This window comes from Vidua macroura, chromosome 24, assembly GCF_024509145.1.
Source record: "Vidua macroura isolate BioBank_ID:100142 chromosome 24, ASM2450914v1, whole genome shotgun sequence".
Classification (NCBI taxonomy): domain Eukaryota; kingdom Metazoa; phylum Chordata; class Aves; order Passeriformes; family Viduidae; genus Vidua; species Vidua macroura.
In genome coordinates this window covers 1,353,562-1,378,976 of record NC_071594.1, presented here as the reverse complement: position 1 = coordinate 1,378,976, position 25,415 = coordinate 1,353,562, and the positions used below count along the sequence as shown (strand labels likewise).

At 55.2% G+C, this 25,415-nt stretch overlaps 2 protein-coding genes across 5 annotated transcripts in view; one reads left to right on the top strand and one right to left on the bottom strand.

Moving 5' to 3' along the window:
• Positions 1-7,229, top strand: part of PPFIA4 (PTPRF interacting protein alpha 4) — a 59,843-nt gene extending 52,614 nt beyond the window's left edge. For all 4 annotated transcript variants that reach the window (XM_053998290.1, XM_053998289.1, XM_053998287.1 and 1 more), the window contains 8 exons: positions 127-153; positions 1,048-1,223; positions 1,935-2,032; positions 2,632-2,807; positions 3,033-3,101; positions 3,703-3,880; positions 5,145-5,232; positions 6,096-7,229. In XM_053998290.1, coding sequence (XP_053854265.1) covers positions 127-153; positions 1,048-1,223; positions 1,935-2,032; positions 2,632-2,807; positions 3,033-3,101; positions 3,703-3,880; positions 5,145-5,203 — 783 coding nt within the window. In that variant the 3' untranslated portion in view covers positions 5,204-5,232; positions 6,096-7,229. The remainder of the gene's footprint in view (positions 1-126; positions 154-1,047; positions 1,224-1,934; positions 2,033-2,631; positions 2,808-3,032; positions 3,102-3,702; positions 3,881-5,144; positions 5,233-6,095) is intronic.
• Positions 7,230-8,290: 1,061 nt separating this feature from the next.
• Positions 8,291-13,091, bottom strand: MYOG (myogenin). The gene is made up of 3 exons (XM_053998347.1): positions 12,620-13,091; positions 9,330-9,407; positions 8,291-8,412 (listed from the first exon to the last, which is right to left on the bottom strand). Exons 1-3 carry the CDS (start codon positions 13,089-13,091, stop codon positions 8,291-8,293), a joined length of 672 nt encoding a protein of 223 aa, XP_053854322.1.
• Positions 13,092-25,415: the final 12,324 nt, after the last annotated feature.

Genomic DNA, 25,415 nt, shown 5'->3' with positions numbered 1-25,415 from the left:
CTCCGTGTCCCTCTGTGCTGAGGGGTGCCATGCTCAGGGTGTGTGGCAGGCCCTGTCCCTGTGCAGGACCACCAGGAACTGACTCCACTGTCCTTTCTGTTGACATGCTGCGTGTGTCACACTTAGGACACAGAGGAAGGAAGCTGGGCACAGGTGAGGTCCCTGGGCCACTCTTGTCTGTGGGCGGTGCATGGGGTGCTCAGGGGGGAGCTGGACATCCCAGGGGATGTTTGGGGCACTGATGTTCACCAAGGCCTTGGAGGCTTTACCTGCACCCCGTGGCTGCTCCTCTGGGCCATCTCTCAGGTACAGGATGTCCTCCTGGGCCCTTCTGTGCTCCAGGCAGTGGCTGTTCCTGGGACCTCTGTGAGATCCAGAGTCTGTGTTAACCCCCACCTGTGTGACCACCCTGCATGCAGGCAGGATTCAAGCTGCACCTGTTTGCTTTTCACCTATTTTGTAGCCCCAAGTCCATACAGATTATTTTTATGAGCCAAAAAGGTGGGAGGAAAGAGTCCTGCTTAGATCCATCTCTTCTGGTTTTATCCCTCTCAAATGTTTTACTTTCCTTCTGGTGGATTTTAATTCATTTTTGGACCCAAAATCAGTTTGCAGTGGAAGTGAATGGGGTTTTTTTTCCCAAAATGGACCTTTTTTTTTTTTTTGTTTTGTTTTGAAGTCATATAATAGAGATTCTTCAAGCAGAGATTCTTAAAAATGAATTGGGAATGCACTGGAATCTATTTCTCAGTTGTTCTGTCCTTTCAATGAGTGTGCTTTTTTCGGAGGCAGCTGCTCATAAAGTCCAGTTATCTCTTGCCATTGCTTTTGGCTATGCTTTATCTCCTGGGGGGACATGAGCAGGACACAGGCCATGGCCAACAGGACTGTTCCCTCCAGCTCCTTCAGTATCACCCAGGGCTGACTCCTCTGGCCTGGCTTAAGCCTCAGGGCAGTGACCCTCCTGGGCTGTCACTGACCTCCTGGGATTCTGCAGCTCCACCAAGCCCTGGGTTCTCCCCAGCTTCTCCATGTGCTTCTCTGCAGACATTGGCCTATGGGGACATGAACCACGAGTGGATTGGGAATGAGTGGCTGCCCAGCCTGGGTCTGCCCCAGTACCGCAGCTACTTCATGGAATGCCTGGTGGACGCGCGCATGCTGGACCACCTCACCAAGAAGGACCTGAGGGTGCACCTGAAGATGGTGGACAGCTTCCACCGGTGAGTCCAGGCCCTCAGAGCTCCCCGGCGTGCACATGGAGCAGAGGAGGGGGGAATTTGAGGGATTCTCCCCTGTCTTGGGCAGCCCTGGGTGGCTCTTCCAGGCTGACCTCACTGCCCTGAGCTGGGGCAGCTCTTATGGGTAGAAGTTCTTCTTCACCTCACTCCCTGCTGCAGAATTGCAGAGGACCAGGCTTTCCCCTGGCTGTGAAGCCATCCATGGGCAAAACTTCAGGCTCATCCCACCTGGTGCTCCACTGCTGTCTGCCAGCAGCCCAGTGGGAGAAGGTGTGTGCCATCCAAGCCATGGCTCCAACACCAGGATCCAGCCCTGCCATGGGGTTCTCACTGCCCACCCTGGCCCATGGGCTTACCAGGGTCACCTCTAGGGGTGAGACCTTCAGCCTGGAGCAGCCCCCATGGGCTGGTTCCCCCTTCCCTCTCCAGCCACCAAGTGTGAGCATCGTTTGGATTTGTACACTCTCAGGCAGCTGGAATGGGCTCAAACTGATGGAGTGGGGAATTGCCATGGAAGGGAGGGACATTCCCCATTTTCCAGCTTTGGGTTCTGTCTGTCCCGACCCATCCCTGGCCTGAAGCATCCTTTGGGCATGTGGGGAGCACACAGAGAGGGGGGGGTCCCTACCCAAGTCCCTCCAAGCCACATGTCCTGGAGGGCTGGGTGACCCCTTGTGTCCCCTCGTGTTGCAGCACCAGCCTCCAGTACGGCATCATGTGCCTCAAGAGGCTCAACTACGACCGCAAAGAGCTCGAGAGGAGGCGAGAGGAGACCCAGCATGAAATCAAAGGTCAGCACCCCCAGTCCAGCTCCAGTACAGGAGAGAAACCTCCCAGGAGATATCCAGGGCTGGTCTCTCTTCTATCTCTTGTTTTTAACCCATTGTTTCTGAGCCCCCAGTGCTGTTTTCCTGAGGCACCTTTCTGCTGCTCCAAGTACCTTTATCAGCTGACCCCAGGCAGGCATGAGGAGGGAGGAGGGGAAGGCAAAGTTGCAGCCTGAGCATCCCATGATCTTCTCTGCCCATTTCACTGCTCAGAACATTCCCAGCTTGCTCAGCCTCCCCTTCCTCGTCACTGTCATGAGATTCCCTGCTCATCTGGCTGCTGCTTGGATTACATCTCATTATTGATAATGCTCCTAATTACATCAGCAGCCATGGGTTCTTAGGATTAATTTTCACAGTTGTTTTCCACCTGTTATTTCAGCTTTGAGCTTGGTAAACTGAAATGAGCTGGTTTTGGCTCCCGGTTTTGCTGCTGGCTTGGGAAGGAGAGTCCCAGGATCATCCTGGAGCAAAGGGAAAGGGCCTCAGGACATCCCCAGACCTCCTCAGAGCCACGAGTGTGGTGTGAGGTGGCTCTGAGCCGTGCCCTTGCTGTCGTGCAGATGTGTTGGTGTGGACCAATGACCAGGTCATTCACTGGATCCAGTCCATCGGGCTGCGCGAGTACGGGAACAACCTGGTGGAGAGTGGTGTGCACGGGGCCCTGCTGGCCCTCGACGAAAACTTTGACCACAACAGCCTGGCCCTTGTGCTGCAGATCCCCACCCAGAACACCCAGGTAGGAGCAGCATCCTTGGGGGATTTTGGAGGAGAGTGGCTGGGTGTGGGACAAGGCTGTGGTGTGACCACACCTGTGTCACCAACTCAGCTCTACCTTTAAAAGCAGAGCTCTGCTATGGCATGGAGGCTCTTTCTGTCACACTCAGGCTTTCCTAGAATGAAAGTTTGGGCTGGAAGCACATTCCCCACTGATGGGGGATCATAATTTTTTGGTTAATTGCAGGCTCGACAAGTGCTGGAGAGGGAGTTCAACAACCTGCTCGCCTTGGGCACGGACCGGAGGCTGGATGATGTGAGTGCCAAACCTCTCCATGTCCTGTGTGACTGGGGAAGGAGTTGGGGGTGTTGGTGGATGAGAAGCTCAACGTGCCCCAGCCCCGTGCTCTGGCAGCCCACAACCCCCACTCTGTGCTGGGCTGATCCCCCAGCGTGGGCAGCAGGGCAAGGGGGATTCTGCCCCTGTGCTCAGGTGAGACCCCACCTGCAGAGCTGCCTCCAGCCCCGAGCTCCAATATCAGAAGGACATGGAGCTGCTGGAGCAAGTCCAGAGGAAGTGCTCTGAGGGCTGGAGCTCTGCCATGAGTCCACCATCCCTTGGAGTCTTTACTGGGACTTTTGTGTTGATGTCTTCAAGGCATCTTTGCAGGCAGGCTGCAAAGATGATCTGTCTCTTCTCTACAGGCTGCTGTAGAGAAGAGACAGATGAGCTGGGAAGGATAAAGCCAATGCCATGGGATCCCAGCAAGATGTCCTATGTCCTTGGCCAAATTTGATCCCACACTTTTCTAGAGCTGGTCACCAAGGACAGGCGTGCCCTTGTTAGCTGGTGTCTCACAGGGCCAGGAGGTGCTGCTGGCACTGACCCCGGGCCCGTCACACGCTGTTCCCTGCAGGGCGATGACAAAACCTTCCGTCGGACACCGTCCTGGCGCAAACGCTTCCGCCCACGGGACGTGCACAGCATCAACCTCCTCAGCGGCTCTGCTGAGACCCTCCCCGCCGGCTTCCGTGTCACCAGCCTCGTGCCACTGCCCCCTCCAGCTGCTCCAGCCAAGAAAATGCCCCCGGAAGGTGGGTCAGCCCTTCTCCAGAGGGTCCTCTCCCACCCCTGCTCAGAGTCTTAGGGAATGTGGGGAAGGATGTGCCACCAGGAAAGGAATGGGATGGGGGAGGGAGAGGGAGAAGAAGAAGAAGAAGAAGAAGAAGAAGAAGAAGAAGAAGAAGAAGAAGAAGAAGAAGAAGAAGAAGAAGAAGAAGAAGAAGAAGAAGAAGAAGAAGAAGAAGAAGAAGAAGGAGGAGGATGAAGAGGAGAAGAAGGAGAAGGAGAAGGAGAAGGGGAAGGGGGAGAGGGAGAGAGAGACGCAGAGGGAGAGGCTTGCTGGTCACCCAAGATTCTCGATCCATATGATCCTGGAGCTGTGGCCTGCTGGAAATGCTTTTTCTGGAAGGATTACTTCAGATCTGTGTGTGAGTTCTTGGTTATGAACTACAAGAACCAGTTAGGGGCCAGGATTGAGGCATGAAGTGGGATATGTCACCCAGGGGCTGCCCAGATGCAGGAGCCCAGTTTTCTCCATTCTGCCTTTTGGGAACCACCCCCAAAGGGATGTATTAACGGGCTTCATTTGCCTGAGCTCTCCCAGGGCTGGCAGGACCTGCTGGGACACCCTGCCTGCCCGTGCTGCTGGCTGTCCTGGTTTATGTCCCAGGATCTGCCCCCACCACACAACTCCTTCCTTCAAGGTGTCTTGGTCCCTTCCAAAGCTGTAGGGAGGCAGAAGCTCCAGCCAGGTCACCCTGATTTGTCTCCTGGACCAGGCACCCTGGTCTCACTATCCCAAGGCAGCAGCTGCTCCCCACTGGAGCAAAGCCAGCTTCAGCAGGCTCAGAAATGAGGGTGGGAATGAGAATTAAAAAGCTGTGTACTTATCTTCCAACTCCAAACCTCAGTCTCAGCTCTTTTCCTGCCTCCAGTTTTGCTCAGATGTCCCAGCTTTCCATCCAGCAGTTTGGGTCAAGCTTCTGTTTGACCTTTTCCACCCCATCCCTGGAAGCTGCAGTTCCCACCTGGCTGAAGACAGTGAAACCTAGGACAGAATCCCACCCAGACGGGGAGCAGGGTGCTCGCTGCCCAGCAGTGGGGATGGCAAGTGGCAATTTCCCAAATACCTTGGAGCCTCAGGAGCACCTGAGCTGGTCAAACATGGCTCTTCCTCCGACCCTCTTCTTCACATAGCTGCAGTTCATAGTTGCTGCTCAATAAACACAGGATTAGGGGAAGCTGGGGGCTAATTGGAGCAGTTACTAATTGCTTTGCTCTTTGGTTCCCTTCCAGTCAGTGCCTCCGGGTCCCCAAGGCTGGAGACCTCCACGGTCCGGACGTACTCGTGCTGAGGATCAGCAAGATGGGAGCCAGGCCCTGGGTGAGTCCGAGGCCCTGGAGCTGGCTGGGGACCAAGGGCAGAGCAGGAGCCCCAGCAGCAGCCAGGCAGGGGGCTGCCCTCACCAGGGTTTGCCTGGCCATGGTGTGTAGCTGCGCATTTGGGGGAACCCTCCAGGGTGTCCCCAGGAGGCCCCCCAAGCTGTGAGTTGGCTGGTAGCAGCAGGCAGGCAAGGGGACTCCACACGGCTTCTGAGGGTGCTCATTAGATGAGGGTTAATTGGGGTCCTACCCCCGGGAGCAGCATGGTTTCTGAGGGACAGGGGGAAAGAGGGAGTGAGGGGGAAAGGGGAGGGGGAGAGAGGGGCCAAGAGAGCACCGGCCACGAGAGCCGGCTCAGAGAGAGAGCCCCGTCCCCCCGGCACACTTAACAGGGAGATTCAAAGTGGGCACGGAATAAGATTGGGCCAATGGGATTACAGACACATGATACTTCAAGGGGGGATCACAGGCTTGGAATAAACTGTACATTTTCAAGGGGTGAGACAGAGCATACCATTTGACTAAAATATAACACCACAATGGTGAACCAGGGAGACCACAGTGGTGGGGGAGCTGCTGCTGCCCCAGGCTCACAGAGATGATGCAGGAGGGATGCTCAGCATCCCACCACGTGTGGTTTGTCTGCTCTTGGACAGTTCCACTGGGGATCCCAGGATGCCATTCCCACTTGAGCGAGGGAAGGATAGTCAAGCACTTCAGGGAGGCTCCTGCTGTGCCCTGGGCCATGATTGCCCAGTGCCAGGAGGATCCAATGCTGATTCCATCTGGGTTTGTTGGCCAAGTGGGTGCACGGGTGGAGCTGAGCCAGCATCCTCACAGGGCCTTTCCCACTTTGCTCCTCAGCAAATCCCAATGTCTGTACGCCACATGCTGGCTGCCTTCCAGGACAAGAGCCCAGCCTGTGCCTGTTCCTCGGCCCTGACCCACAGACTGTCACTGCTGTGGACTGATAAGATCTGTCCCTCCTGCTCATGCACCCCCTGCTTCCCCTGGCTCCCGTGGCTCCCGCCGTGGCCTGTCCCCCACTTCTCCTGTGCTGGCTGGGCCATGGATGTGCTCCGGATGCCGTCCTGGCATGGTGCAGTCTGGGAAGCAGCACAGACACCCCCAAAGCATCTGCGATGTTTGGAAGCCTCTCTCCTGCCTGGTTCATGTTGCCAATCTGCCATGGGGCTGCACTCACTCGCCTGAGCCCTGGGCGTCAGGGATGCTGCTGCCCACAGAACTTGAAGCCAAGGAAGATTCAGGCTCGTGAAAATCCTCCCTTCAGGGTGGCCGGGCAAGGAGCTGCCCTTGGTGGAGCCGGGGCAGTGCCAGGGCTGGTGCTGGGTGGGATGAAGGGGCCCAGCGTGAGGTGAGGAGGGCGGTGTCTGCCCAGGGCTGGGTGGGCAAGGTGCTGATTTTGGTGCTGTCAGGTGCCCTGTTCGGGGGGGCTGTGCCTGGGACCGCCCCACACGGCTCATGGGGACAGTGTCTGGCACCCACAGGAGAGGGGACCCTCCTTGGGTGCCTGGGGAGACAATGGGAGCCCCCTCCACCCCTGGGATGTGCCCACCCTTCCTCTCTGGGTGCAGAGGAGATGCTCTCCCCTCCTGCCTCCTGGCAGGGGTCAATCCAGGAGGCTCTTATCTCTTCCCATTTCTTCCATAGGGTAGGATCTCTTTGTCTCCTCATGCCACGTTTGCCTTGTGTGGCCCCTATTTCTGATGTGATATTTATTGATGGCTGGAATGACCTTATACTTATCATGTGCTGTCTGGAAGTGCAATATCTGAGAGACTCTACAGTCACAACGTCTTTTTGGTGTATCATTTGCCTAATACAGTACTAAATATTTTTTTATTTTGAAGAGTCAGTGAGCCCTTTATATCAATGCCCTATTTCTTTTGTCATATTACTGGTACTGCATGGACTCCAAACCCTCGATCGGGTCAGGAAAGGATGTATGTGTGTTCCAATAAACAGGATTTTAAAACAGTGCTGGCTTTGACCCTTCTTTGTAGAGCCCAAATTAAAAATATCATTAATCTCTAGCTCCCTCAAGATCTTTGGGGTGCAAGGCTGAACCCCAGTTAAACACCAGTGAAATACTAGTCAGTGTAGGGCTAATTGAAGTGTGGCACATCCAGTTCCCAGCTGAGTGAATGTGCTGAGGTCTGTCGCCCTGGTTATCAAGAGTTTTCTAAAGCCTTCTGAGTTTACATTCTTGTAGAGAAGTTTCTCACACAACTTTCTGTAAATAACCTATTGTTTTGCATTCTTTCATAGAGGCGGAGAAATTTGATGTACAGGTAGTTTGTCCAGTGTCGTTGGAGAGGTGGCACATTCACCCTCCAATTCACTGGCATCTTTTGAGAACTATAAAAGATTGGAGTCAGAAAAAATAAATTAGTCTCTTCATCGTGACCAAGGCTGTGGTGCGTCGTTTTTGCTTGTGTCATTTGGTGACATAGGTCCGGCTGGATTTACTGATATGAAAATCTCCAACCTGGATTTGGGGATTGTGGAACTGGGGAGACCTACACAGGGCAGGACAACAGTAAAGGAAACCCCAAGCTGTCCAAACAAGAATGCCTTTATTTAAAAAAGAATCCAAATAAGTTAGCAAAAATAATAATTAAAAAAAACCTAAATGGCAACTGCACACAGCGTTCAGTAGAAAAGACAGGTGGGCTCCGGGTCAGCACCACCGGACACCGGCTGGAGAGAGACCTTGGTCAAGGAGCATCTGGAAAACTCAGCAAAGCGAACCCAGCACACACATTGGCCCTAAACCTGCCCGTTCCTGGCTGGGCAGTGGAGCAGGGCCTGGCCCTGGGAAGCCCCTGCAGGGCCTGTGGCCGCTGCCCCATCCCACCTCTGCCTGTTCTCGCAGCCCGGCAGGAGCGCTCCACAAGGAATGGGAAGGAAGCCGAGTGGTGTCAGCCGTGCAGCCCACAACACTGGAGGGGTGGATGTGATTTCCAGCGGCTGGACCCTTCTGGCATCTCATTCCCACCCCGTTACCATTTCCAGGAGCCGCCGGGGTTTGCATCAGCTCAGTTTTGACCCCGCTCCTCCGGGAACGTCACAGCCACATCCTCCACAGCAATGCTTTCCACGATGGAGGACAGCGAGTGCAGGTCGCGCTCCTCGGCTGCCTCATCAGCCAGGAGGTGATCTGGGGAGACAGAGGAGTGAGGACACTGCTGGGAATGGGATCTGGGGAGACAGAGGGGTAAGGACAGTGCTGGGAATGGGATCTGTGGGAGCAAGGTATGAGGACACTGCTGGGAATGGGGACTATGTGTTGGAGATGGCTCCTGGTTCTGTTCAGGGGGATGTAGGCTACTGGTGACCATGGCTGAGGGTGGACTTGATGATCTATTGCATCCATAACAATTTGTTGATTCTTTTCTATGTTTTTATGACTCCATGATCCTCTACAAGGCCAGAGTGACCTAGGGACCTGCTGCCAGCCCCCACCCTGGGGAAGGATGAGAGAGCAACAGGCAGTGGAACTTTTGGATCCTTTATAGGTTTTAATCTCCACTGGAAAATTAGATTTAGTTTATGCCTTCTGGGGAAAATAACAGGTGAATTTGGCAGGGGTGGGATAATGGCAAGCATGGGAAAAAAGATCAGCAGCTGCTGAGGGGGTGTAGGGAGGGAAGGGGGGCTGAGGCAGCGCTGGCCAGCCATGCCCAGCCATGCCCAGCCATGCCAAGCCAAGGGATGGCAACAGATGAAACCCTTGCTGGGGATGAAGCCACCAGGTCCCCAGGCTGCTGCAGCCCAATTTCTCAGCTCCCAAGGATTGGTGTTTTGGTAAAATCAGGGCTCAGAGAACCCTGAATTGCTGCGAATTGAGCCAAGGAGATGCTGTAGGATGTCTGAGCTCATCACTCTGCATCAGTGGGATGGGGAGAGAAGGGCAAGGTTCCTTCTGACCTTTGCTCCAAGCATCTCCTGCCTGGGGAGGGGGTTGGCTCAGCAATGCAATGCTCTGCTCCAGGCCAGCGGTGTCCCCGCTGTTCCAACTCCTTGCAGAGCCCAGCGAGGCCGTGGAATGCCCCAGGGAGGGGAGGAGGGCGTTACCTGCAGGGTTGGTGCCGAACTCCAGCTGGCTGCTCCACTCGGGGCTGCAGGAGGAGCTGCCGGACCCGCAGTCGCTGGCTGCCTGCAGGAGCCCAGAGCAACCATCTGTCACCTCCTCTGGCACAGCCAAACCCCACCAGCATCCCCAAAAACACCCGGGGGGCCCATCCCACAGCATGACACCCGTGTGGAGGGGGGCATGTCCCTCCCCACCTGGAGGAGCCAACAGCATGCAGGGTCCCCAGGACCCATCAGGGCCAGGTGCTTCCTTAACCATAAAGGCTGGAAAACCTCCTTTTTTTGGGACACTGGCCACAGAGGAATGGGGCTCCCCGTTCACTGCAGGTAAAAAGGTGTCTCTTTCCCCACTGATTATGAAAAAGGGCTGGAGATGAACAAATGTCCTTGGGCAAACACCTTTTTACTGAGAATCACTTAATTGGGCTCGTAAAAAATGATACATGGGCTGGATGCCCTCAGGCCATCCTGAGGGAGGGGATTGGGAAAAGCTTTTGGCAGTTTGATTTGTGGATTTGGGGCTGAGTGGTTTTGGAGAAAAGAGCTGACAGCATGAATAATGAGAGCATTATTCAGCACAGCTCAGAATTCACTTTTTTTGGAGTGTATCTTTATCTGGGAGTGGGTGTCAGCTCAGGTAAAATGCCAAATGTGATTTATATGAGCAACCCCACAGACCCAACTCTTTGTAGCAGACTAGAATGGCACTTGGGCTCTACAAGCTCATGGCAGCACGGGATAGTTAATTAACACTTGGACTTATTTCCCATTAAAGCAGGAAATTCTTACAGATACAATATTTTTCCCCCAAAATATTGGCTTTTGCATCAATATGTGAACCCCTGGCTACACCTGGGAGAAGGGGCAGCTCAGAACAGAAGTGACAAAGGGACAGCTCAGCACAGTTTTGGGCACTCTTGCAAATCCAAGTGGATTCTGGGAAGTGGATATTGGATTCTGGTATCCAAGTGGATTTTGGCATTAAAGTGGATACTGGGAAGTCCCACAAATATGTAGGATGGAGCCTAAATAATTTTTCATTCCTTTATTCAGTGTTAAATTGGACTACCTGGATACCTACTGGTTTGGTCCTTAAATCCCTTAGTATGGAAGGAGATGTGGAATTCCCTCTTCTGGGCCTTTGATAAAGTCCTTCCATATCTGTATCTGTATCTGTATCTGTATCTCTATCTCTATCTCTATCTGTATTTATCTGTATCTATCTGCATCTATATCTATATGGATATCTATCTATCTATCTATCTATCTATCTATCTATCTATCTATCTATCTCTATCTATATCTCCATATATCTATATGTCATATTTATATCCATATCTACATTACCTATTTCTGTATTTATATAATCCATATCTACATTATCCATATCTCCAAAATCTGTATCTACAGATATACCTGTATGTCATTTATATATTATATATCTGTAGATAATCTGTATAATTTTTAACACTGTCTATATTATCTATACATATTTATATAATCTATCTCTATAATTTGTATCTCTATAGCTATCATATCCATATAAATTTCATCTCTAATTTATCTGTATGATCTCTAGATCTATAGAACCCATATCATCAAAGCCTGTACCAATACATACCCCTACATCTATCTATTCCATCTGCATCGATCATTTCTCCCTAGACCTGTAGCTGTAGTTTCAGCTCTCTGTGCATTCACAGATCCAAACCTCAGAGCAGCAGGGAAGCACATATGCAGCCATCCACAGGAACCAGGGGGCACATGAAAATACCTCTCAAAAACTTGGTTAAATGACCAAACTCTTGTACAGTGACAGGTCCTGGTTCTCTGGGGGTGGTGGCAAAACACAGCTTCTGACTATCCTCAGCCAGTGCCCAAATCAGCCCCTTTGGCCCTAGAAACCACAGGTGTCCCTATGCCATCCCTCTCATCCCTTCTTCTGCCTGGGTGTGAACAGGGAGTGTTAATTTTATTTTTTATTTTATGCTTTATATTTGTTTGTCTATTTCATATTTGTATTTCTATTTTTATATTTAGTATTTAATATTATTAATTTAATATGTTATGTTATGTTATGTTATGTTATATTTTCATTTAGTTTAGTTCTATGTTGTTTACTTCATTTTCACCATTCCCACCGCTCCCCAGCCCAGGCCCACGTGTCGTTCACATGCACGGCCCCAGTGCGGCCGTTCACAGGGACAGTGGCCTCTTTCCCGCCGGGACGTGAGCACTCGGCAGGGTTGGATCACTGTCTCCGTGCCCCCATGCAGGACACACTCACACATCCACCAGTGTCCCAAGATGGCAGTGTCTGCCTTGCCACAGAGCTGGGGTCCTGTCCCCTCCCAGCAGTGCCCCAGTGCAGCGCCTCTGCTTGGGATTACCCCCACAGGGCATCACTCCCATAGTGTTGCATCGCTCTGGGGAATGGTCCCCCCCCCCCCCCCCCCCCCCGAGACCCCTGTAGCTGTAACCATGTTAGTTTAACCCTTCCTTCCTTTATGGACCCAATTGGCTGGAAGTCAATTGGCTCTTCCTGAACAGGTGTCTAGATAATGCCCTGTTCCTTCCTTGTTCACTCTCTTTCCCTCTTCCTCCCCTGGAAACCTCCAGGAATAAACGTCTTGGGCCACATCGGGGGTTAGAGCCTCTTTTGGAATCTTTTGCCTTAACCCTGAAATATTTCCTTCAAACCTCTCTCAGATCTGGGCTAGTCTTGTAACTCCAGGGGGCTGCAGGGGAGGCTATTTCACCATAGAACAATGTCCCCATAGAGAATCACTCCCCTATGGCATCAGCCCCATAGGCCTTTAACCCTGAAATGGCATCAACCCCTTCAAGCATCATCCCACAGCGCATCACCCATGTAGAATGGACACCCCAGAATGACATCACCCCCATAGAACGTCATTCCCATATGGCATCAACCCCATAGAGTGTCACCCCCATAGGGCATAACTTCCATAGGGCATTGTCCCCATAGAACATCTCTGCCATAGAATGGCACCCCAAAATGACCCCACATCAGGCATCACCCCCATAGAGCATCACTCCTAAATGGCATCCCCCTATAGAGCATCGTCCCATAGAGTATCACCCCATAGAAAGTCACCTTCATTGTCCCCCCAGAGCATCAGTCCCATGTGGCCCTTCTCCCATGGAGTGTCACCCCGAAATGGCATCACCCCCACACATCACCCCACGGGGCACCGCCTCCCGCAGCTGCTCCCAGCGCGGGCTGGGGAGCCGGGGACAGCCGGGGGCACTCACGGCGGGCTGGGGCCGGAAGCGCAGGTCCCGCTGCTCCCGCTCCTGCTGGTTGAGGGAGCTGAGCAGGCTCTGGAGACGCTCGATGTACTGGATGGCGCTGCGCAGTATCTCCACCTTGGGCAGCCGCTGGTTGGGGTTCAGGAGAGTGCTGCGCTTCAGAGCCTCGAACGCCTCGTTCACCTTCTTGAGCCGCCGCTTCTCCCGCAGCGTGGCCGCGCGCCGCCGGTCCATGGACACCGATTTCCTCTTGCACACCTTGCAGGCCCAGGGCAGGCACTGCCCGGGACAGTGCTCGGCCAGCGCCTCCTTGTCCTCCAGAGCCGCCCTGCCCTCGGCACACAGGGCGGCCTCGGCGCGCTCGGGGAACGCCGCGGGCTCGTAGGCCTGCAAGCGGGAGCCCAGAAAGTTTTCCCCTTCGTAAAACCTCTGCTCCGGGAAGAAATACGGGTTGGTCTCGAAGAGCTCCATGGGCGGCTCGGGGACGTGTGCGCGGCTCGGGGACGGCTGCTCCCTCTCCCCGCGCCAACTGCTGGGTGCCATTTAAACCCCGGCGCTGGCATTAAATCACGGCGATAAATATAGAAAACCCAAAGGAAACCTGAGCCCACCCTAAGCTGCTGCCTCACATCAAAACTTGTCCGTCTGATTCTATGTGCTCTCCCCACGGGGATTACAGTGCCCGGCCTGGGGGGGCTGGGGGGCTGGCACGGCGGGGGGGCAGCTCGGTTGGACCCGAACAAGGGCTTTGTGTGAGCCCCGAGGTGCCACTGGGGACGGCGGGCGGCTGCCAGCTCCCCCCCGGCATTCCGGCGTCATCTGGTCCCTTCAGTTACAGCTGGGCTGGGGGAGCCGTGGTGGCCTCGTGGCCAGTCTGCCTGACCAGGGCAGCCCCATCCCTTCACGCTGACCCCCTGGATCCCGCGGTATCCCAAATCCGTGCCTTCCCTGCGGTGGGACTCAACACCAGCACAGCATCATCCTCTTCGCAGCCCTACCCACCTCCCAATCCCACTCTGCTCCATATTCCCCATGGTCCCGTCCTACTGGTCCATGTTACACTGCTCCCACTTCTGCTGAAGCCTCGGGAAAGCCTTGGAATCCAGTCCCGGGAGGGATATCCCAATGCAGGGAGCACACCGGGCTCCAGTCCCGTCTCTGTGGACATCCCTCTCCGTGCTCACCCGCCCCGGCCCCAGCTGCCGTGCCTACTGCCTGTCCCTCAGGAACAGAGCAGGCAGGAGCAGGCAGGACAGAGCCAAAGCCCAACCTTTCCTCTGCTGTGGGTGCCCAGTCAAGTTCCTTATCACACTTGTGTCACAAAATCCACGTTTGTGGCTAGTCCTGTGCACCAAACCCAAAGGACACCTTCTCCCACGTGTGTCCAGGTTCCAGCAGAGCCAGGCTCAACCCTCTCCCAGCTGGCACTGCCTCATCCCACCTGCTCTCCTGTGCTGGCCTGTGTACCTGTGGATAACCAAAGCCCCAGATGCCATCCTGGTGCACACCTCTCCCAGAAAAGACGCATTGCTCATGCATTCCTGATAGGGAAACTGAGGCACACCCAGCATCAGCAGCATGAGGGAGATTTTAACTCATCCCCATCCCTTCCCTGCTGACTCCAATGGCTTGGCTACATCTCTCCAGCTTTGTCTTTAATTCAGCGGGGATTTTTTTCCATCTGGAACATCACAAACCATCTCCCATCTCCTCCTATTCCTGCTCCAGGCCAGATTCCAGCTGAGGGATCGGTCAGTGGAAAGAATGTCAGCAAAGTGCAGGGCCAACCCTGCTGGGATTTTCCTTCTCCAAATTCCCCCTCCTTGGAGAGGCTGTGCTGTGGCACATTCATTGTGCCCACTATCAGCACCCTTACTCACTTGGGATTGATTTCTGGCCTCGTTGGAATCTGTCATGATGCTCTTCTCTCCTTGTTGTGATTTCTTTGTGGCCAGGAGCTTTCCAACACCTCCTCACCCCAATTCCTGCTCTCCCGGGGTCCCAGCCCTGTGGATTTGCTGTCCCCATGGTTTTAATATCTGTGAAAGGCTGCACTAAGGAAAGCAGGACCTGCAGCCTTGAGGTTCACCCTCGGCACAGCCCCTGTGCTCCCCACAGTCAAACTCCAAAATACTCAAGAAGGAAAGAAATCAGAGCATCAGCTTGGCCCTTGCCTAAAGAAAAAGCACTAAAAGGGTTGGGAAGAGGCAGGATTCATCCCTCAGGTGTGCAGAGGTGCCCATGGCAGGAGTGAAGGCTTTAGGAGTGGATAACCTGAGCCTGAAGTCTTCACGTCAGCCCCACACCATCAACTCCATCAGCTTGATGGGGACCTTTATCAGTGGCACTTGGTGGACACGACCCCAGTGAGCCTCCTGAGCTGCAGCCGCATCCCTGGGTGAGAGGTGTCAGGACCCCCTGGTATAAATGGGCATTTTGGAACTGCAGGAGCATGTTTGGAGGGTGAGACACAGTGGTGACATAACCACTCCAGGGGCACGTGGCTGACCCGCACAGGAGAGCGGTCAAGCATTTGTCAGTTCATAAACAGGGGCAGCACTGGAGGGGCAGCGCCGGCCACATGTCCCCAGCTGGAGAAGTGGCACAAACCAGCCCCAACCAAGGCCACTGTGTACCCGTGGCTGAGCGGGCAGGGGAGACAGAAGGCAGCTTAAAGAGGTGGGGAGGAAAGGGCACTCAGTGCCAGTGGGGTGGACACTGGGAAGAGGGATCCCACTGGCAGCTGTGCTGCCGCAGCAGCTGCACTCACTCCAGCTCCATTTGGGGGTCTCATCCAGTGATGTGGGAGCAGGGATAATGCTGTGCCCACCCAGCTGAAGCTCTGCAGCTCCTTCAGCCCCTCCATGCCATGGATGATCCCTCCTGAACACGGAGGAGAGACACGGTGGGGTGGGGTCTGGGGTCTGTAGGTCCAGCAGTCTCATCCCAGTGAATATCAAATCAAGGATAATGAATCCCATTGGGCAAGTAGCCATCATCAAGGCTACTCCCCCAGCCCGTGTCTGGGCTACAGGGAGCTTGCCATCATGGCCACCTCACCCCGCAGGGGCACCTGCTGGGGGACGGGCGAGTGTGGCTTTTCCCGGTCCCGTGGGTGCCCACGGCGGCCGAGGCTGCAACCCGGGTAATTCGGAGCCGAGGGGGGATTAGGGCTCTGCTGCCGGCTGTCAGGTTATGCCGTGATGGATGGTGGCGGCTGGGAGGCAGCACAAAGTGACGCTGTGTGAGCCCCGGGCAGAACGTGCTGTGATCCGTCACGGGGTGACCTTTCCCCGGCCGGTGGGGGCCTCGCGGGGACGGCTCACCCCGACACAGCTGGCGGGGAGGGCAGCCATGAGCCCAGAGCTAAAAATACCCGTCCATTGAGAAAATCCCAGAGAGGAGGGTTTGTCCTTGTTCCTCCAGGGCAGCTTCCCAAGCCGGTGGCCAGGACCACGGAGCCGGGTCATGGAGAGACACCCAGGGGCTGCCTCGGCTGTTTTGCTTTCCCACCACGTCTGATGGTCTGGATTTGCTGAGTTTTGGGGATACACGTGAGCGTGTTGCAACCTGGGGAGTGTTCCTCCCAGTGCACAGAGCCTTAACCAATGCATGTCCCTGTTCCCTGCTCGGAGTTACAGGGAACACACGGGTTGCACATCCCGTGCCTGGGGCACGGAGCTGCGCCGTGCCTGAGCTGAAGAAGCAATGGTGGGGATGGTGCCAGCCGGCTCCCACCGGAAAGGGCAGAGATACCTGGGTTTGCGGGCTGGTGAAGAGATTTGGATGCCCCAAGCAGCATCTACAACCTGGGGTGCTGGGACCATCACATTGTTGGGGAGAAAGGGGGAAAGCCGGGGCTCAGCAGATATCATCCCTCTGGGATTTCAGCACAGGAAAGGGGACTCACCAAAACGCGACTTCCTGTCGGACCCACCCTCCCACCCCCACTGGGCGCCCCACCAGGCACCCCACCGTCCCACATCCCCTCTCGCTTTCCAGGCTCATCGACATCCCTTCCTGCCGCTGTGACAAGTCGTAACATATTTGGGAGCAGCTGCAGGCGGTGGGGAGATGCTTGGCCCTGTCCCCACGCTCGGCCGAGGAATGTGGAGCAGACCTCTCCTCCGACACCCGGGATTTCCGACGTGCCTGCCCGCTGGAGATTTGGGATGGCGACAGCTGCTCGGCCGGGATGGGGCTCGGCAGATCCTCCCCATTCAGCCCAAGACTTTGCACACCCACGTCTCGTGCTGCTGGGGATTTGGGGTTAGTTTGGGGTCCAGCCCATGGGGAGCAATGGGGGATGATGTCCTGCTTTCTGTCCCGGCAGGGATGGCAGCAGTGGTGACAGCACCAGCAGACAATCCCTCCCTCACCCGTAAGTGTCAACTCGTCCAGTTTCAGTTCCCTGGTGGGACAGGGAGCTCCTGCAGCTCTTGAGTCCCCATGGGGCTCAGCACCCTTGGTGGCCCCTCACTCTCCAGCACTCTAGGTGCCCCAGTTTCCCCATCAGGAAATCAGGGATCATGATGGAGGTCTAAAATCTGTCTGGAGAACAGTTTCATTTTTGTTATTAACTGTCTTTGTCGATCCCTCACCTCCCTCCCAGGTCAAACCTACAGAGAGGAGCTGGTGGCTGAGTAGCCCCACTGGATCCCAGTTTGGGGACAATATTGGTTGCCCCAACATAAACAGTGCCAAGCCACTGGGCCCTGTCTATGGATTTCAGTGGGTGACCTGCTGCGATCACCCTGTGTGCCCTGACCCACCAGGATCCCCATCTAGGGACAAAACCAGGTACCCTGACCCACGAGTCTGCTCGTTCCCAGTCCAGGGACCACACTGGGTGCCCTGGCCTCCCTCCTTGCCTACACTGATCAGGGGATGCTCTGCCCCACTGCAGCACTAAACCTCCTGTGTTTCTGCCCCTCCATGGCCTCCCTTGTTCCGTAACCCCACGGCCTGGACATGACCCTTCCCCTTCACAGTCCCTGGCCCCAGATTACAGCTGGAGGAGGGATTCATCCAGCAGGACCCCCACTAATGTACTCCACAGGGGGGTTTCCCTTCTGGACCCCCCCTGACCCCATGCCCCCTGCCACCCCTGCAGGGTGGCACCGTCCGGGCTGTCCCCACGTGTCACCGAGGGAGGAGCAGAGAGAACTTGGTTTGTCAACAAGGGGTTGTTTTCCCTCGAGTGGGACACTGTGGCAGGAGCAAGCTGCAGGACATGTGGGGGTTCGGAGGAAGACCCATGAATGTGAGGGATTCAGCAGTGACATGTGGTGGCTGTTTGACCCCAAGAGGGAACAGCTGTCCAGGCAGGGGAGGGTGTGAGGCCCAGGGACAGGACTGGGGACAGCAGTGTCCCTTGGCAGGGACAGCAGCATCCCTCAGCAGGGACAGCCCTGACATGGGGTGCCTGGAACCACCAGGGAGGGCGGGGAGGGATCTGCGTGACTGGCAGCCAGGTGTCCTGGGTGGGTGACCATCAGCTTGTCCCTGGGGTGGGCATGTTCCATTCCCTCCATGGCCTGACTGGTGCTGATGCTGCAGGACCAAGGTGTGGTGAATGGAGGAAAAAAGAGCTTGTGATGCTCATGTCAAGCTTTCAAAAACCAGTGACTCCTGTATTTTTCTGCTCCCACCCCACGTGACAGCAAATTTTGGCACAAGGAGGGGTGACACCCACCCTCCTCTCCCCACCATGAAGGGCACCCTGTGGTAACTCAGAGAGACAGGGAGGGAGGGTAGTGACGATTTTGTGGCTTTAGCGTGGGATTCCCCGGGGGACAAGGGTCAGCAGACTCCCCTCCTTGACATGCCAGCAGTGATGCCAGACGTGCCGGTCCCCAGGGAGGGGCCCCCAGCCCTTCCGGAGGGGCCCCACCCTGAAAATTCCCCTGGCCGGGGCAGAGCTTTCCGTTCCTCGTTCCTCCCCTTCCCCGATTTCCCCCCTCTCCGGGAGGCCGAGCCTCAGTAAACCCCGACCCCCACTCGCATTCCCAGCTGTTGCCGCTCCAGGGGCTGGAGGAGAATCCTGGCCCGGGGCCGGGCAGAGCTGCACCCCATGGGGGTCCTGGGCCCGGGGATGTCCCGCTCCCAAAGAGCCGATGGAGCTGGAGCACAGGCGGGGGGAGGAGAGCCGGGAGGATGAGAAGGGGCTGGGAGGGGTGAGAAGGCCTGCTGGGTTTTGGTGTAGGGAACAGAAACGCGGTAGGTGTTTTTGGGGTGCTCCCCGTGCCCCATTTCAGGGGATCAAGCTCCTCCCAGCCCATTTCAGCCACTGAGGAAATGCCACCCCTGGCTGCCTGCTAGGGAAAATGCCTTGAAAGGCAAATTTGTGGACCCATGAGGTTGTGACCGAGGATAAACCCTCTCTTCCTTGGTCAGGTCGCCCGAGGGTCCCGTGGGACCTGGGAGGGTCAAGGTCTATGGCTCCGTGCAGGAGGAGCGGCAGAAAGAGGGAGGAGGGATGCAGGAGGGATGGAGGAGGAATGAAGGAGGGATAGCAGAGGTATGGCAGAGGGATGCAGGAGGGATGGCAGAGGGATGCAGGAGTCATCAGCCACCGCAGCTGGACGGGAGAGGGCACCAACAGCCCGGTTATCCACAGATGAGTCCGGATTTAGGGATGCACACCTCGAGCCAGAGCCCAAAAGCATCTCAGACCTCTTTGAATCCCTCTTTTTTAGGGGGAACCCGCCCTTCTCCCCCAGGATCCAGGGTGGGGCCCCTGGCGGCTGAGAGGGGGGATTGGGATTTGGAAACCGTGGGGTGTTTCCCTTGTATCCAGATCCAGTTCTCCAGCAGGGATGATTCCAGCTATTTATTTCCGACCCCTCCATGGGAGAAAATCTCGAGGTTTGTTTTTTCCCGCGGCGTAATGACCCCAACAGGTGCTTTTCCTGCCTGATGCCTGAAAATAACTCCCAGGGTTTGGCTTCCTGTGGTTCCTGCTCTAGTCCCAGTTCCCTCGTTCATCTTTTGGGCCAAAACATCTTAATCCAGGAAGGGGAGGCTCCAGGAAAGTGGAGGGACTCCCCGGAAACATTTTCCTTTGTGTTTTCCTGCTCATTTGTGGATGAAATTGTCCTGGAGAAGGAATTTTTGGGCTCAGCTGAAGCAGACACATTTGCCCCTAAATCTGTTTTGGGGAGCAGCTGGCTTTCATCCCATAGGGGGGGACAGGAGTGTGATTTGGGGGGGTTCCCTTCTCTATTTCTTCTGCAGCAGAAATATAAAATAATATTAATAATATTAATAATAAATGATCAACTTTAATAATTATTTAATATAATATTTAACTTTTATTCTTATGTTATTATTATTATTAATAATAATAATATTAATATCTTTTTATATTTATTCTCTTTCTGCTCTGTCACTCACGGGATGCTCTTTCCCAGTGCCCATGTCCCATCTGGTCCCTTTGGCTCCATGGATTTAAGTGCTTTTGGGAAGTGCAATGGGTAGGGTAGGGAGGAGCCCCTCAGCCACCAGAGTTCACATTGGTCTCTGCCCTTTCAAGAGCATTTATTTAGGGATGTGAAACTGGAAACCCCAGTTGCCCCTGGGGTTGGGGCAATTTTTCCCAGTTTGGGGCAATCTTTCCCAATTTCCCAGTTTCCAGTGCCTGGGTACATTTTAATCCCAGGGGACCCCTAGAGGTGCAATGTGGGCCACTGCAGAACACATGGAAGGGGCCACTGGTCCACCCACAGTGCAACATCCCAGCTTCTGCCTTTCTGTAATATTTTGGGAAGGGTGAGCTGGTGTGGGTGTCATGGGGACACATCGGGAGGCTCCTTCCCTGCTCCATCCCCCCCTGCCCAGCCTGGACGGCAAACACTGCTCCAGCCAAAGCTTTTCGTGGAAAGGGCTGCTTCTGTGGTGAGGAGAGGAAATTTGGGGTTACTGCCTTCACCACGCCTGTCTGGGGTCTCTGCCCTTCAGCCTGGTGCTTTTCCCAGCCTTTCCCAGCAAGGGATATGTGGTGCCTGCATTCCCCCCCCTCCACCCTCTGCTCCCCCAGAGCTCGGAGAGAATCTGGGCGATGTCAGCCCCCAAAACTGCAGCCGCCCAGCTGGCACCCCTGTGCAGCACTGATGGACCCCTCTTCTCCCTCCTCTCCAACCTCCGGAGCCGTGCGGCACCGCTGTGTCAGCAGGTCCGAGGCATCACCGAGTGACCTCCCGGGCACAAATTCCTCCGGGGCTCCGCAGTGTGAGGCTGGGTGACGCCCCCGGGGCCTGCCCGCGATCCCCCGAGCCTTGCCGGGGAAGGGGGACAGGCAGCAGAAGCCTCCGCGTCCAGCGGAGCTGTTGCGCTCCGAGCGCCCGGCTGTGGGAACGTCTCCCCGATCGTCCCGCGGCTGCTGGGAGCACTGCGGAATGTCACAAGTCCCGCTGCAGTGTCACTGTCCTGGACAAGCCATTCCCCGGGGATGGGCTGAGACGCTGCTTTGGCCGGCGCTCGGACTGCTCCAGCGGTGTTTGTGCTGCTCTAGGGCCACGGGGGAAACGATTACAGCTGGAAAAGGAGAAGTGGAACAGGGCAGGAGGCGGATCCCCTGTGCTGATAAGAAAATTTCCACGTCTTCCATAGGAATCTGCAGGTTTAGGCATGTGGGAAGGGTTTGAACAGCTTTTCCTACAACACAGAGAACATGCTCAGTGAATAGCTGTCCTGAATTAATTTCTGGATATAAAAGAATTCACCTTAAATTGGTTGGAAGGCAATAATTTGGGCAGCAGCAGGGTGCCAGGCTCAGAGGCTGCAGGGGCTGGGTGGAAGAAGAGCTTTCCTCTTGGAGGGTGGTGAGATGGTTACAGTCTGCGAGAGCCTGAGTGGGGAAAAAGCTCCCTCACCAAACCCGAGAGCTGTAAGTGACAGCTGGAAGCTAAAAGCAGGGAATTTAAAAATAGAATTATGGGACAAAATGCTAAAGTGAGAGATATGGGCTTGGGGAGCAGCAACCGTGGTTTCGTTTTTGCCACCTCTCCCTCCTCACTCAGAGCCACCGATCCAGCCCAGCCTGGTCCTCCTTGGACATTTCCCGCTGTGGCTGTCACTCCTTCATCCCGGTTTTCTCCTTCACCCCAAATCCTCATTTTCCACCACCCCTATGGTGTCCCCAGATGTCCCCAGGCCATCACAGGCCCAGGTTTGGGGGTGGCCCTGGGCTCTTCCAGCCACAACACCCACTCAGCTCTTCATCCCCTCCCCAGTATTTCCCCAAAGATCAATCAGAAAATTATTTTACCATCTCTGAGATGGGAAGTGGTTCCCCTCATTCAGCCCTTGTAGCGAACCAGAACTCACATTTTTCCTTTTACATTTTTGTCCCTCACAGTCTTTTTTTTTTTTTTTTCCTTTCTTGAGCAGTCACTGTTTCATGCCAGTCTTTGCCCCAGAAGGATCTGTCATCACTGCTGGGTGTTCCAGAGCCCTCACAGCACCGGGTCCCTCCTCCCTCCTCACGGCACAACGGGCTGGAGGCAGCAGGCACCGTCCTGCCTTTCCACAGGCTGCTGCAACTGAAAGCAGAGGCCAAACAGCGCTGGGTTTGTTCCAGGGGTGGCTCTGGAGAGAGGGCAAAGGGTTTGAACCGTCCTCGAAACTGCTTGGCGGGGTTGGAAAGGTTTAACCCCCTCCTGCCCCACAGAGATGGCTGGAAGCCGTGGCAGGAATGGCTCCTGGCCCTCAGCCTGGCTCAATAACACTCCCGGGGCTCCCTGGGGGATAAAATAACCCCGGTGTGGTGAGGAAGAGGCAGCAGTGCCGAGGCAAAGGGCCTGGATCAGGGTGTGGGGGCAGACCTTGGGACAGACCTCTGCCCTGTCCTGCTGCCCTGCAGGGACAGCGCTGGCTTGGATCAGTTTTCTCTTCCACCCAGTGATGCCTCAGCAATTCCTCCCTGACAGGACAGCACAAAAGCCTGGTTATATCCTGTTGTGCCAAGGCACAGTGACCCAGCTGCCTGTGGGCAGCAGCTGGCTGGCATCTGGCAGGGATCCAAGTGGGGCCTGACCCATTTGGCTACTGCGGGAATCTGCAGCATTGTGGGTGTGGCATCTCCCTGGAACTGGGAGCACCTCCTTATGCCAGCACAGGGCTGATGGATCACAGGCACCTCTCAGGACTCAGTTTCTCCCTCGGCACATGGGCAGCACTGCCAGCCCCCTTCCCAACCTGCTCTGAGTGACAGGGGTGGGATGTGCTCAGTGGGAACAGGCAGTCCACAGGGAAACAGCCTTTCCTTCATCCACTCTCCGGGATTTCCCCATTTAAGTTATTTTCTGGGGTATTTCTGTGCTGTGTCATTGCTGCTGAGCATCTCCTGCCAGTCCCAGATAGGGATGCACCACCCTACAGAAGTCTGGGGCTCCTTCCTCCCCAGATGGCTTCCCAGGGCTGTGTATCCCATTAAATGGGAGAGAAACTGAGCACAAGTCATAGACCAGTCGTGTCCTGAGTGAGGTCCCCAGGGCTCTGTGTCACTGGCACACACAGAGTGGTGGCCCCAGCCTATAGGGTGAGCATCACTCCAAAACATCTCAGCACAGTGGAGGTCTCCTTGGTAAAGCTCCGGGATTTCCCTTTGTTTGCTGCTTCTCTCTTTGCCTTGTGCCATCCTATGTGGACCCACCAGACCGTGGCACTCAGGAGGTCACTTGTCCTAATTAATGTCTCTCAGAGCCATCAGCCCTCCAAGCACACATCCTTGTGCTGCTGGCACCAGCCACACTCCTAATTAAATTTCCTAGTTAAGAGGCCCCTTTCCATGACCAGAAATGCTGTGGGATGGTCACCATGATGGAAGACGTGGAGAAATCCTCAACTTCTCCTGCCCCTATCACCCAGAATGGCACCATGGAGCTGCTCTTTGTGTAGCTAAACTAAGACAGGAGGGGGAAGCTCACGCCCCAGAGAAAAGCTGAAGAAAGATGGGCAGCAATGAGCTCCCCACGCCCTGACTTGTCTCCCTGGAAAAGCATTTCTTGGCTGCTGCCAAACCCTGGGGGTTCAGTCAGGGTTCGGTCTCATCAACCGGCCCCAACATGCCACAGCCTCGGGTGCATCCCACTGGCATCAAGCCAGACACCAACCATCCCCTCCTGCCATGGCCACAGGCTGCTTCTGTCCCCAGCTCACAGGAGCTGGTTCAGGAAGCCACACCATGTCCCTTGTTTGTCCCACTTCATCCCATCTCTCCCTGTGTGCCAAGGGTATTTATCCGTAGCAGCATCATCCAACACTTTGGGATCTTCACAATCCATTGCAGCTCTCGGGACATTTTCTCCTTAAAACCCCCAGAAAGAGCCTGGAAGACCTGAATAACTTTCCCAGTGTTTGATGCTCAACAGAAAATTCTTTCTCATGGTTTTTTAAGGAATCCCTGACACTCTTCGGACACACGCCCAGCTTGTTGTCAGGAGAATGAACTGATGATACCTGTCTGTCAGGAATGGGCTCTGTATCAATTTGGTCATCCAACCTCTGCAGCCTTTGCCCATGCCCTGGAACACTTTGCTTGGGCTGGTGAGAGAGCTCAGACCCCCTCTGGCAGGTTCACAGCCAGCAGATCATTTCTGTCATTACACGGGGGATTTTAGGGGTGCTGCTAAAACTGAGCATTCAGGGAAACGAATCCAGGGAGGGAGAACAAACTGCAAATCCACGAAGGAAAAGGAGTGGTTTTAATCTCTGTTTGGGAGATTTGCATACAATTAGGCCGGGCCCTGCCTGCGTTTGCTTCCGCATTGCACTCCCGTGAGGAACCTGCTGGTTTTCCTGCCCTGCTCCCAGCCAGAGGTTGATTGCAAGGACACTCCCCCTGGGAAGGTGGTGGGCGAGGGGTTTTGGGCTCTCTGGGAATGTCCTTTTCACTCTCAGTAGCCCATCCTGAGCACCCCCATCCCACCCCCTACCTCTGGATTTATGCTCAGCCATATGGGGCATCACTTTTCCCTGCAGTGGAGGAGGTGTGAGGAGATGCTGCAGGATGCCAACGCTCCATAAATAGTGCTGTGTTTACAGGAGCCTGCGAGCCTCGGTTTATTTTCCTCTCTGCACAGCAAACAGATCATTCAGACCAATCTAAGCTCACCTCGCCCTGCTGCTGGCACAGCCCAGTGCCCAGAGGTGGCACAATGCCACAGTCCCCAGACAGCCCTAGGAGGCTGGGACCCCCAGGTCTTTGCTGGCCACTTGGCCAAGGGGGAGAGCAGGCACCCCATGGGACAGCAGCTGGTGGAAAATCAGCCCGGGATTGGGATGGCAGCCTCAAGGGGCAGATCCAAGGGCTGGGACATCTCTCACGAGGCAGAGCAGAGCAGGGGACAACTCCAGTCCCGAGTCTCACCGGACGAGGGAGAAAGGACGGGGAGAGGTGCAGATGGGGGTCGGGAGAGTCTCCTTGCCTCAAGTCTGAGGTCCTGTTCCTTGCAGCATTTGGATAAACCAGCCACACTTCTGGGAAGTGATTTATGCAAGATGAGCTTTGCAGGTGCCTGGTGCACATCCGGAGGTCCCTGGAGGGATTGGGTGGTTCAACTTCATCAGTGAGATCGAGCCCCCAGACCCATTTTCCCTATACTGCCCGGCCCGGAGAGGGGAACTGGGGCATGACCATATTCCCCCAAACTTCTCCTAGAACCATAAAGAGTGTCTGGTCCAGTCTCAGCAGCAGTCCGGGGACACCATTCCTCCACACGACTTGTGTGGACAGACCCTTCCCCTGTCCCAGGGACAGCCCCTCCCCAGCCGGGCAATGCAGTTCGGAGGATG

What these genes read in the sequence shown, in the direction of transcription:
- MYOG (XM_053998347.1), bottom strand. Translation starts at nt 13,091, where the DNA reads ATGGAGCTCTTCGAGACCAACCCGTATTTCTTCCCGGAGCAGAGGTTT. An exon ending in CCGGCCCCAGCCCGCCGTGA is followed by an intron (nt 9,408 to 12,619) that starts GTGCCCCCGGCT and finishes TCCTGCAGGCAG; the next exon opens with CCAGCGACTGCGGGTCCGGC. An exon ending in GTTCGGCACCAACCCTGCAG is followed by an intron (nt 8,413 to 9,329) that starts GTAACGCCCTCC and finishes CTGTCTCCCCAG; the next exon opens with ATCACCTCCTGGCTGATGAG.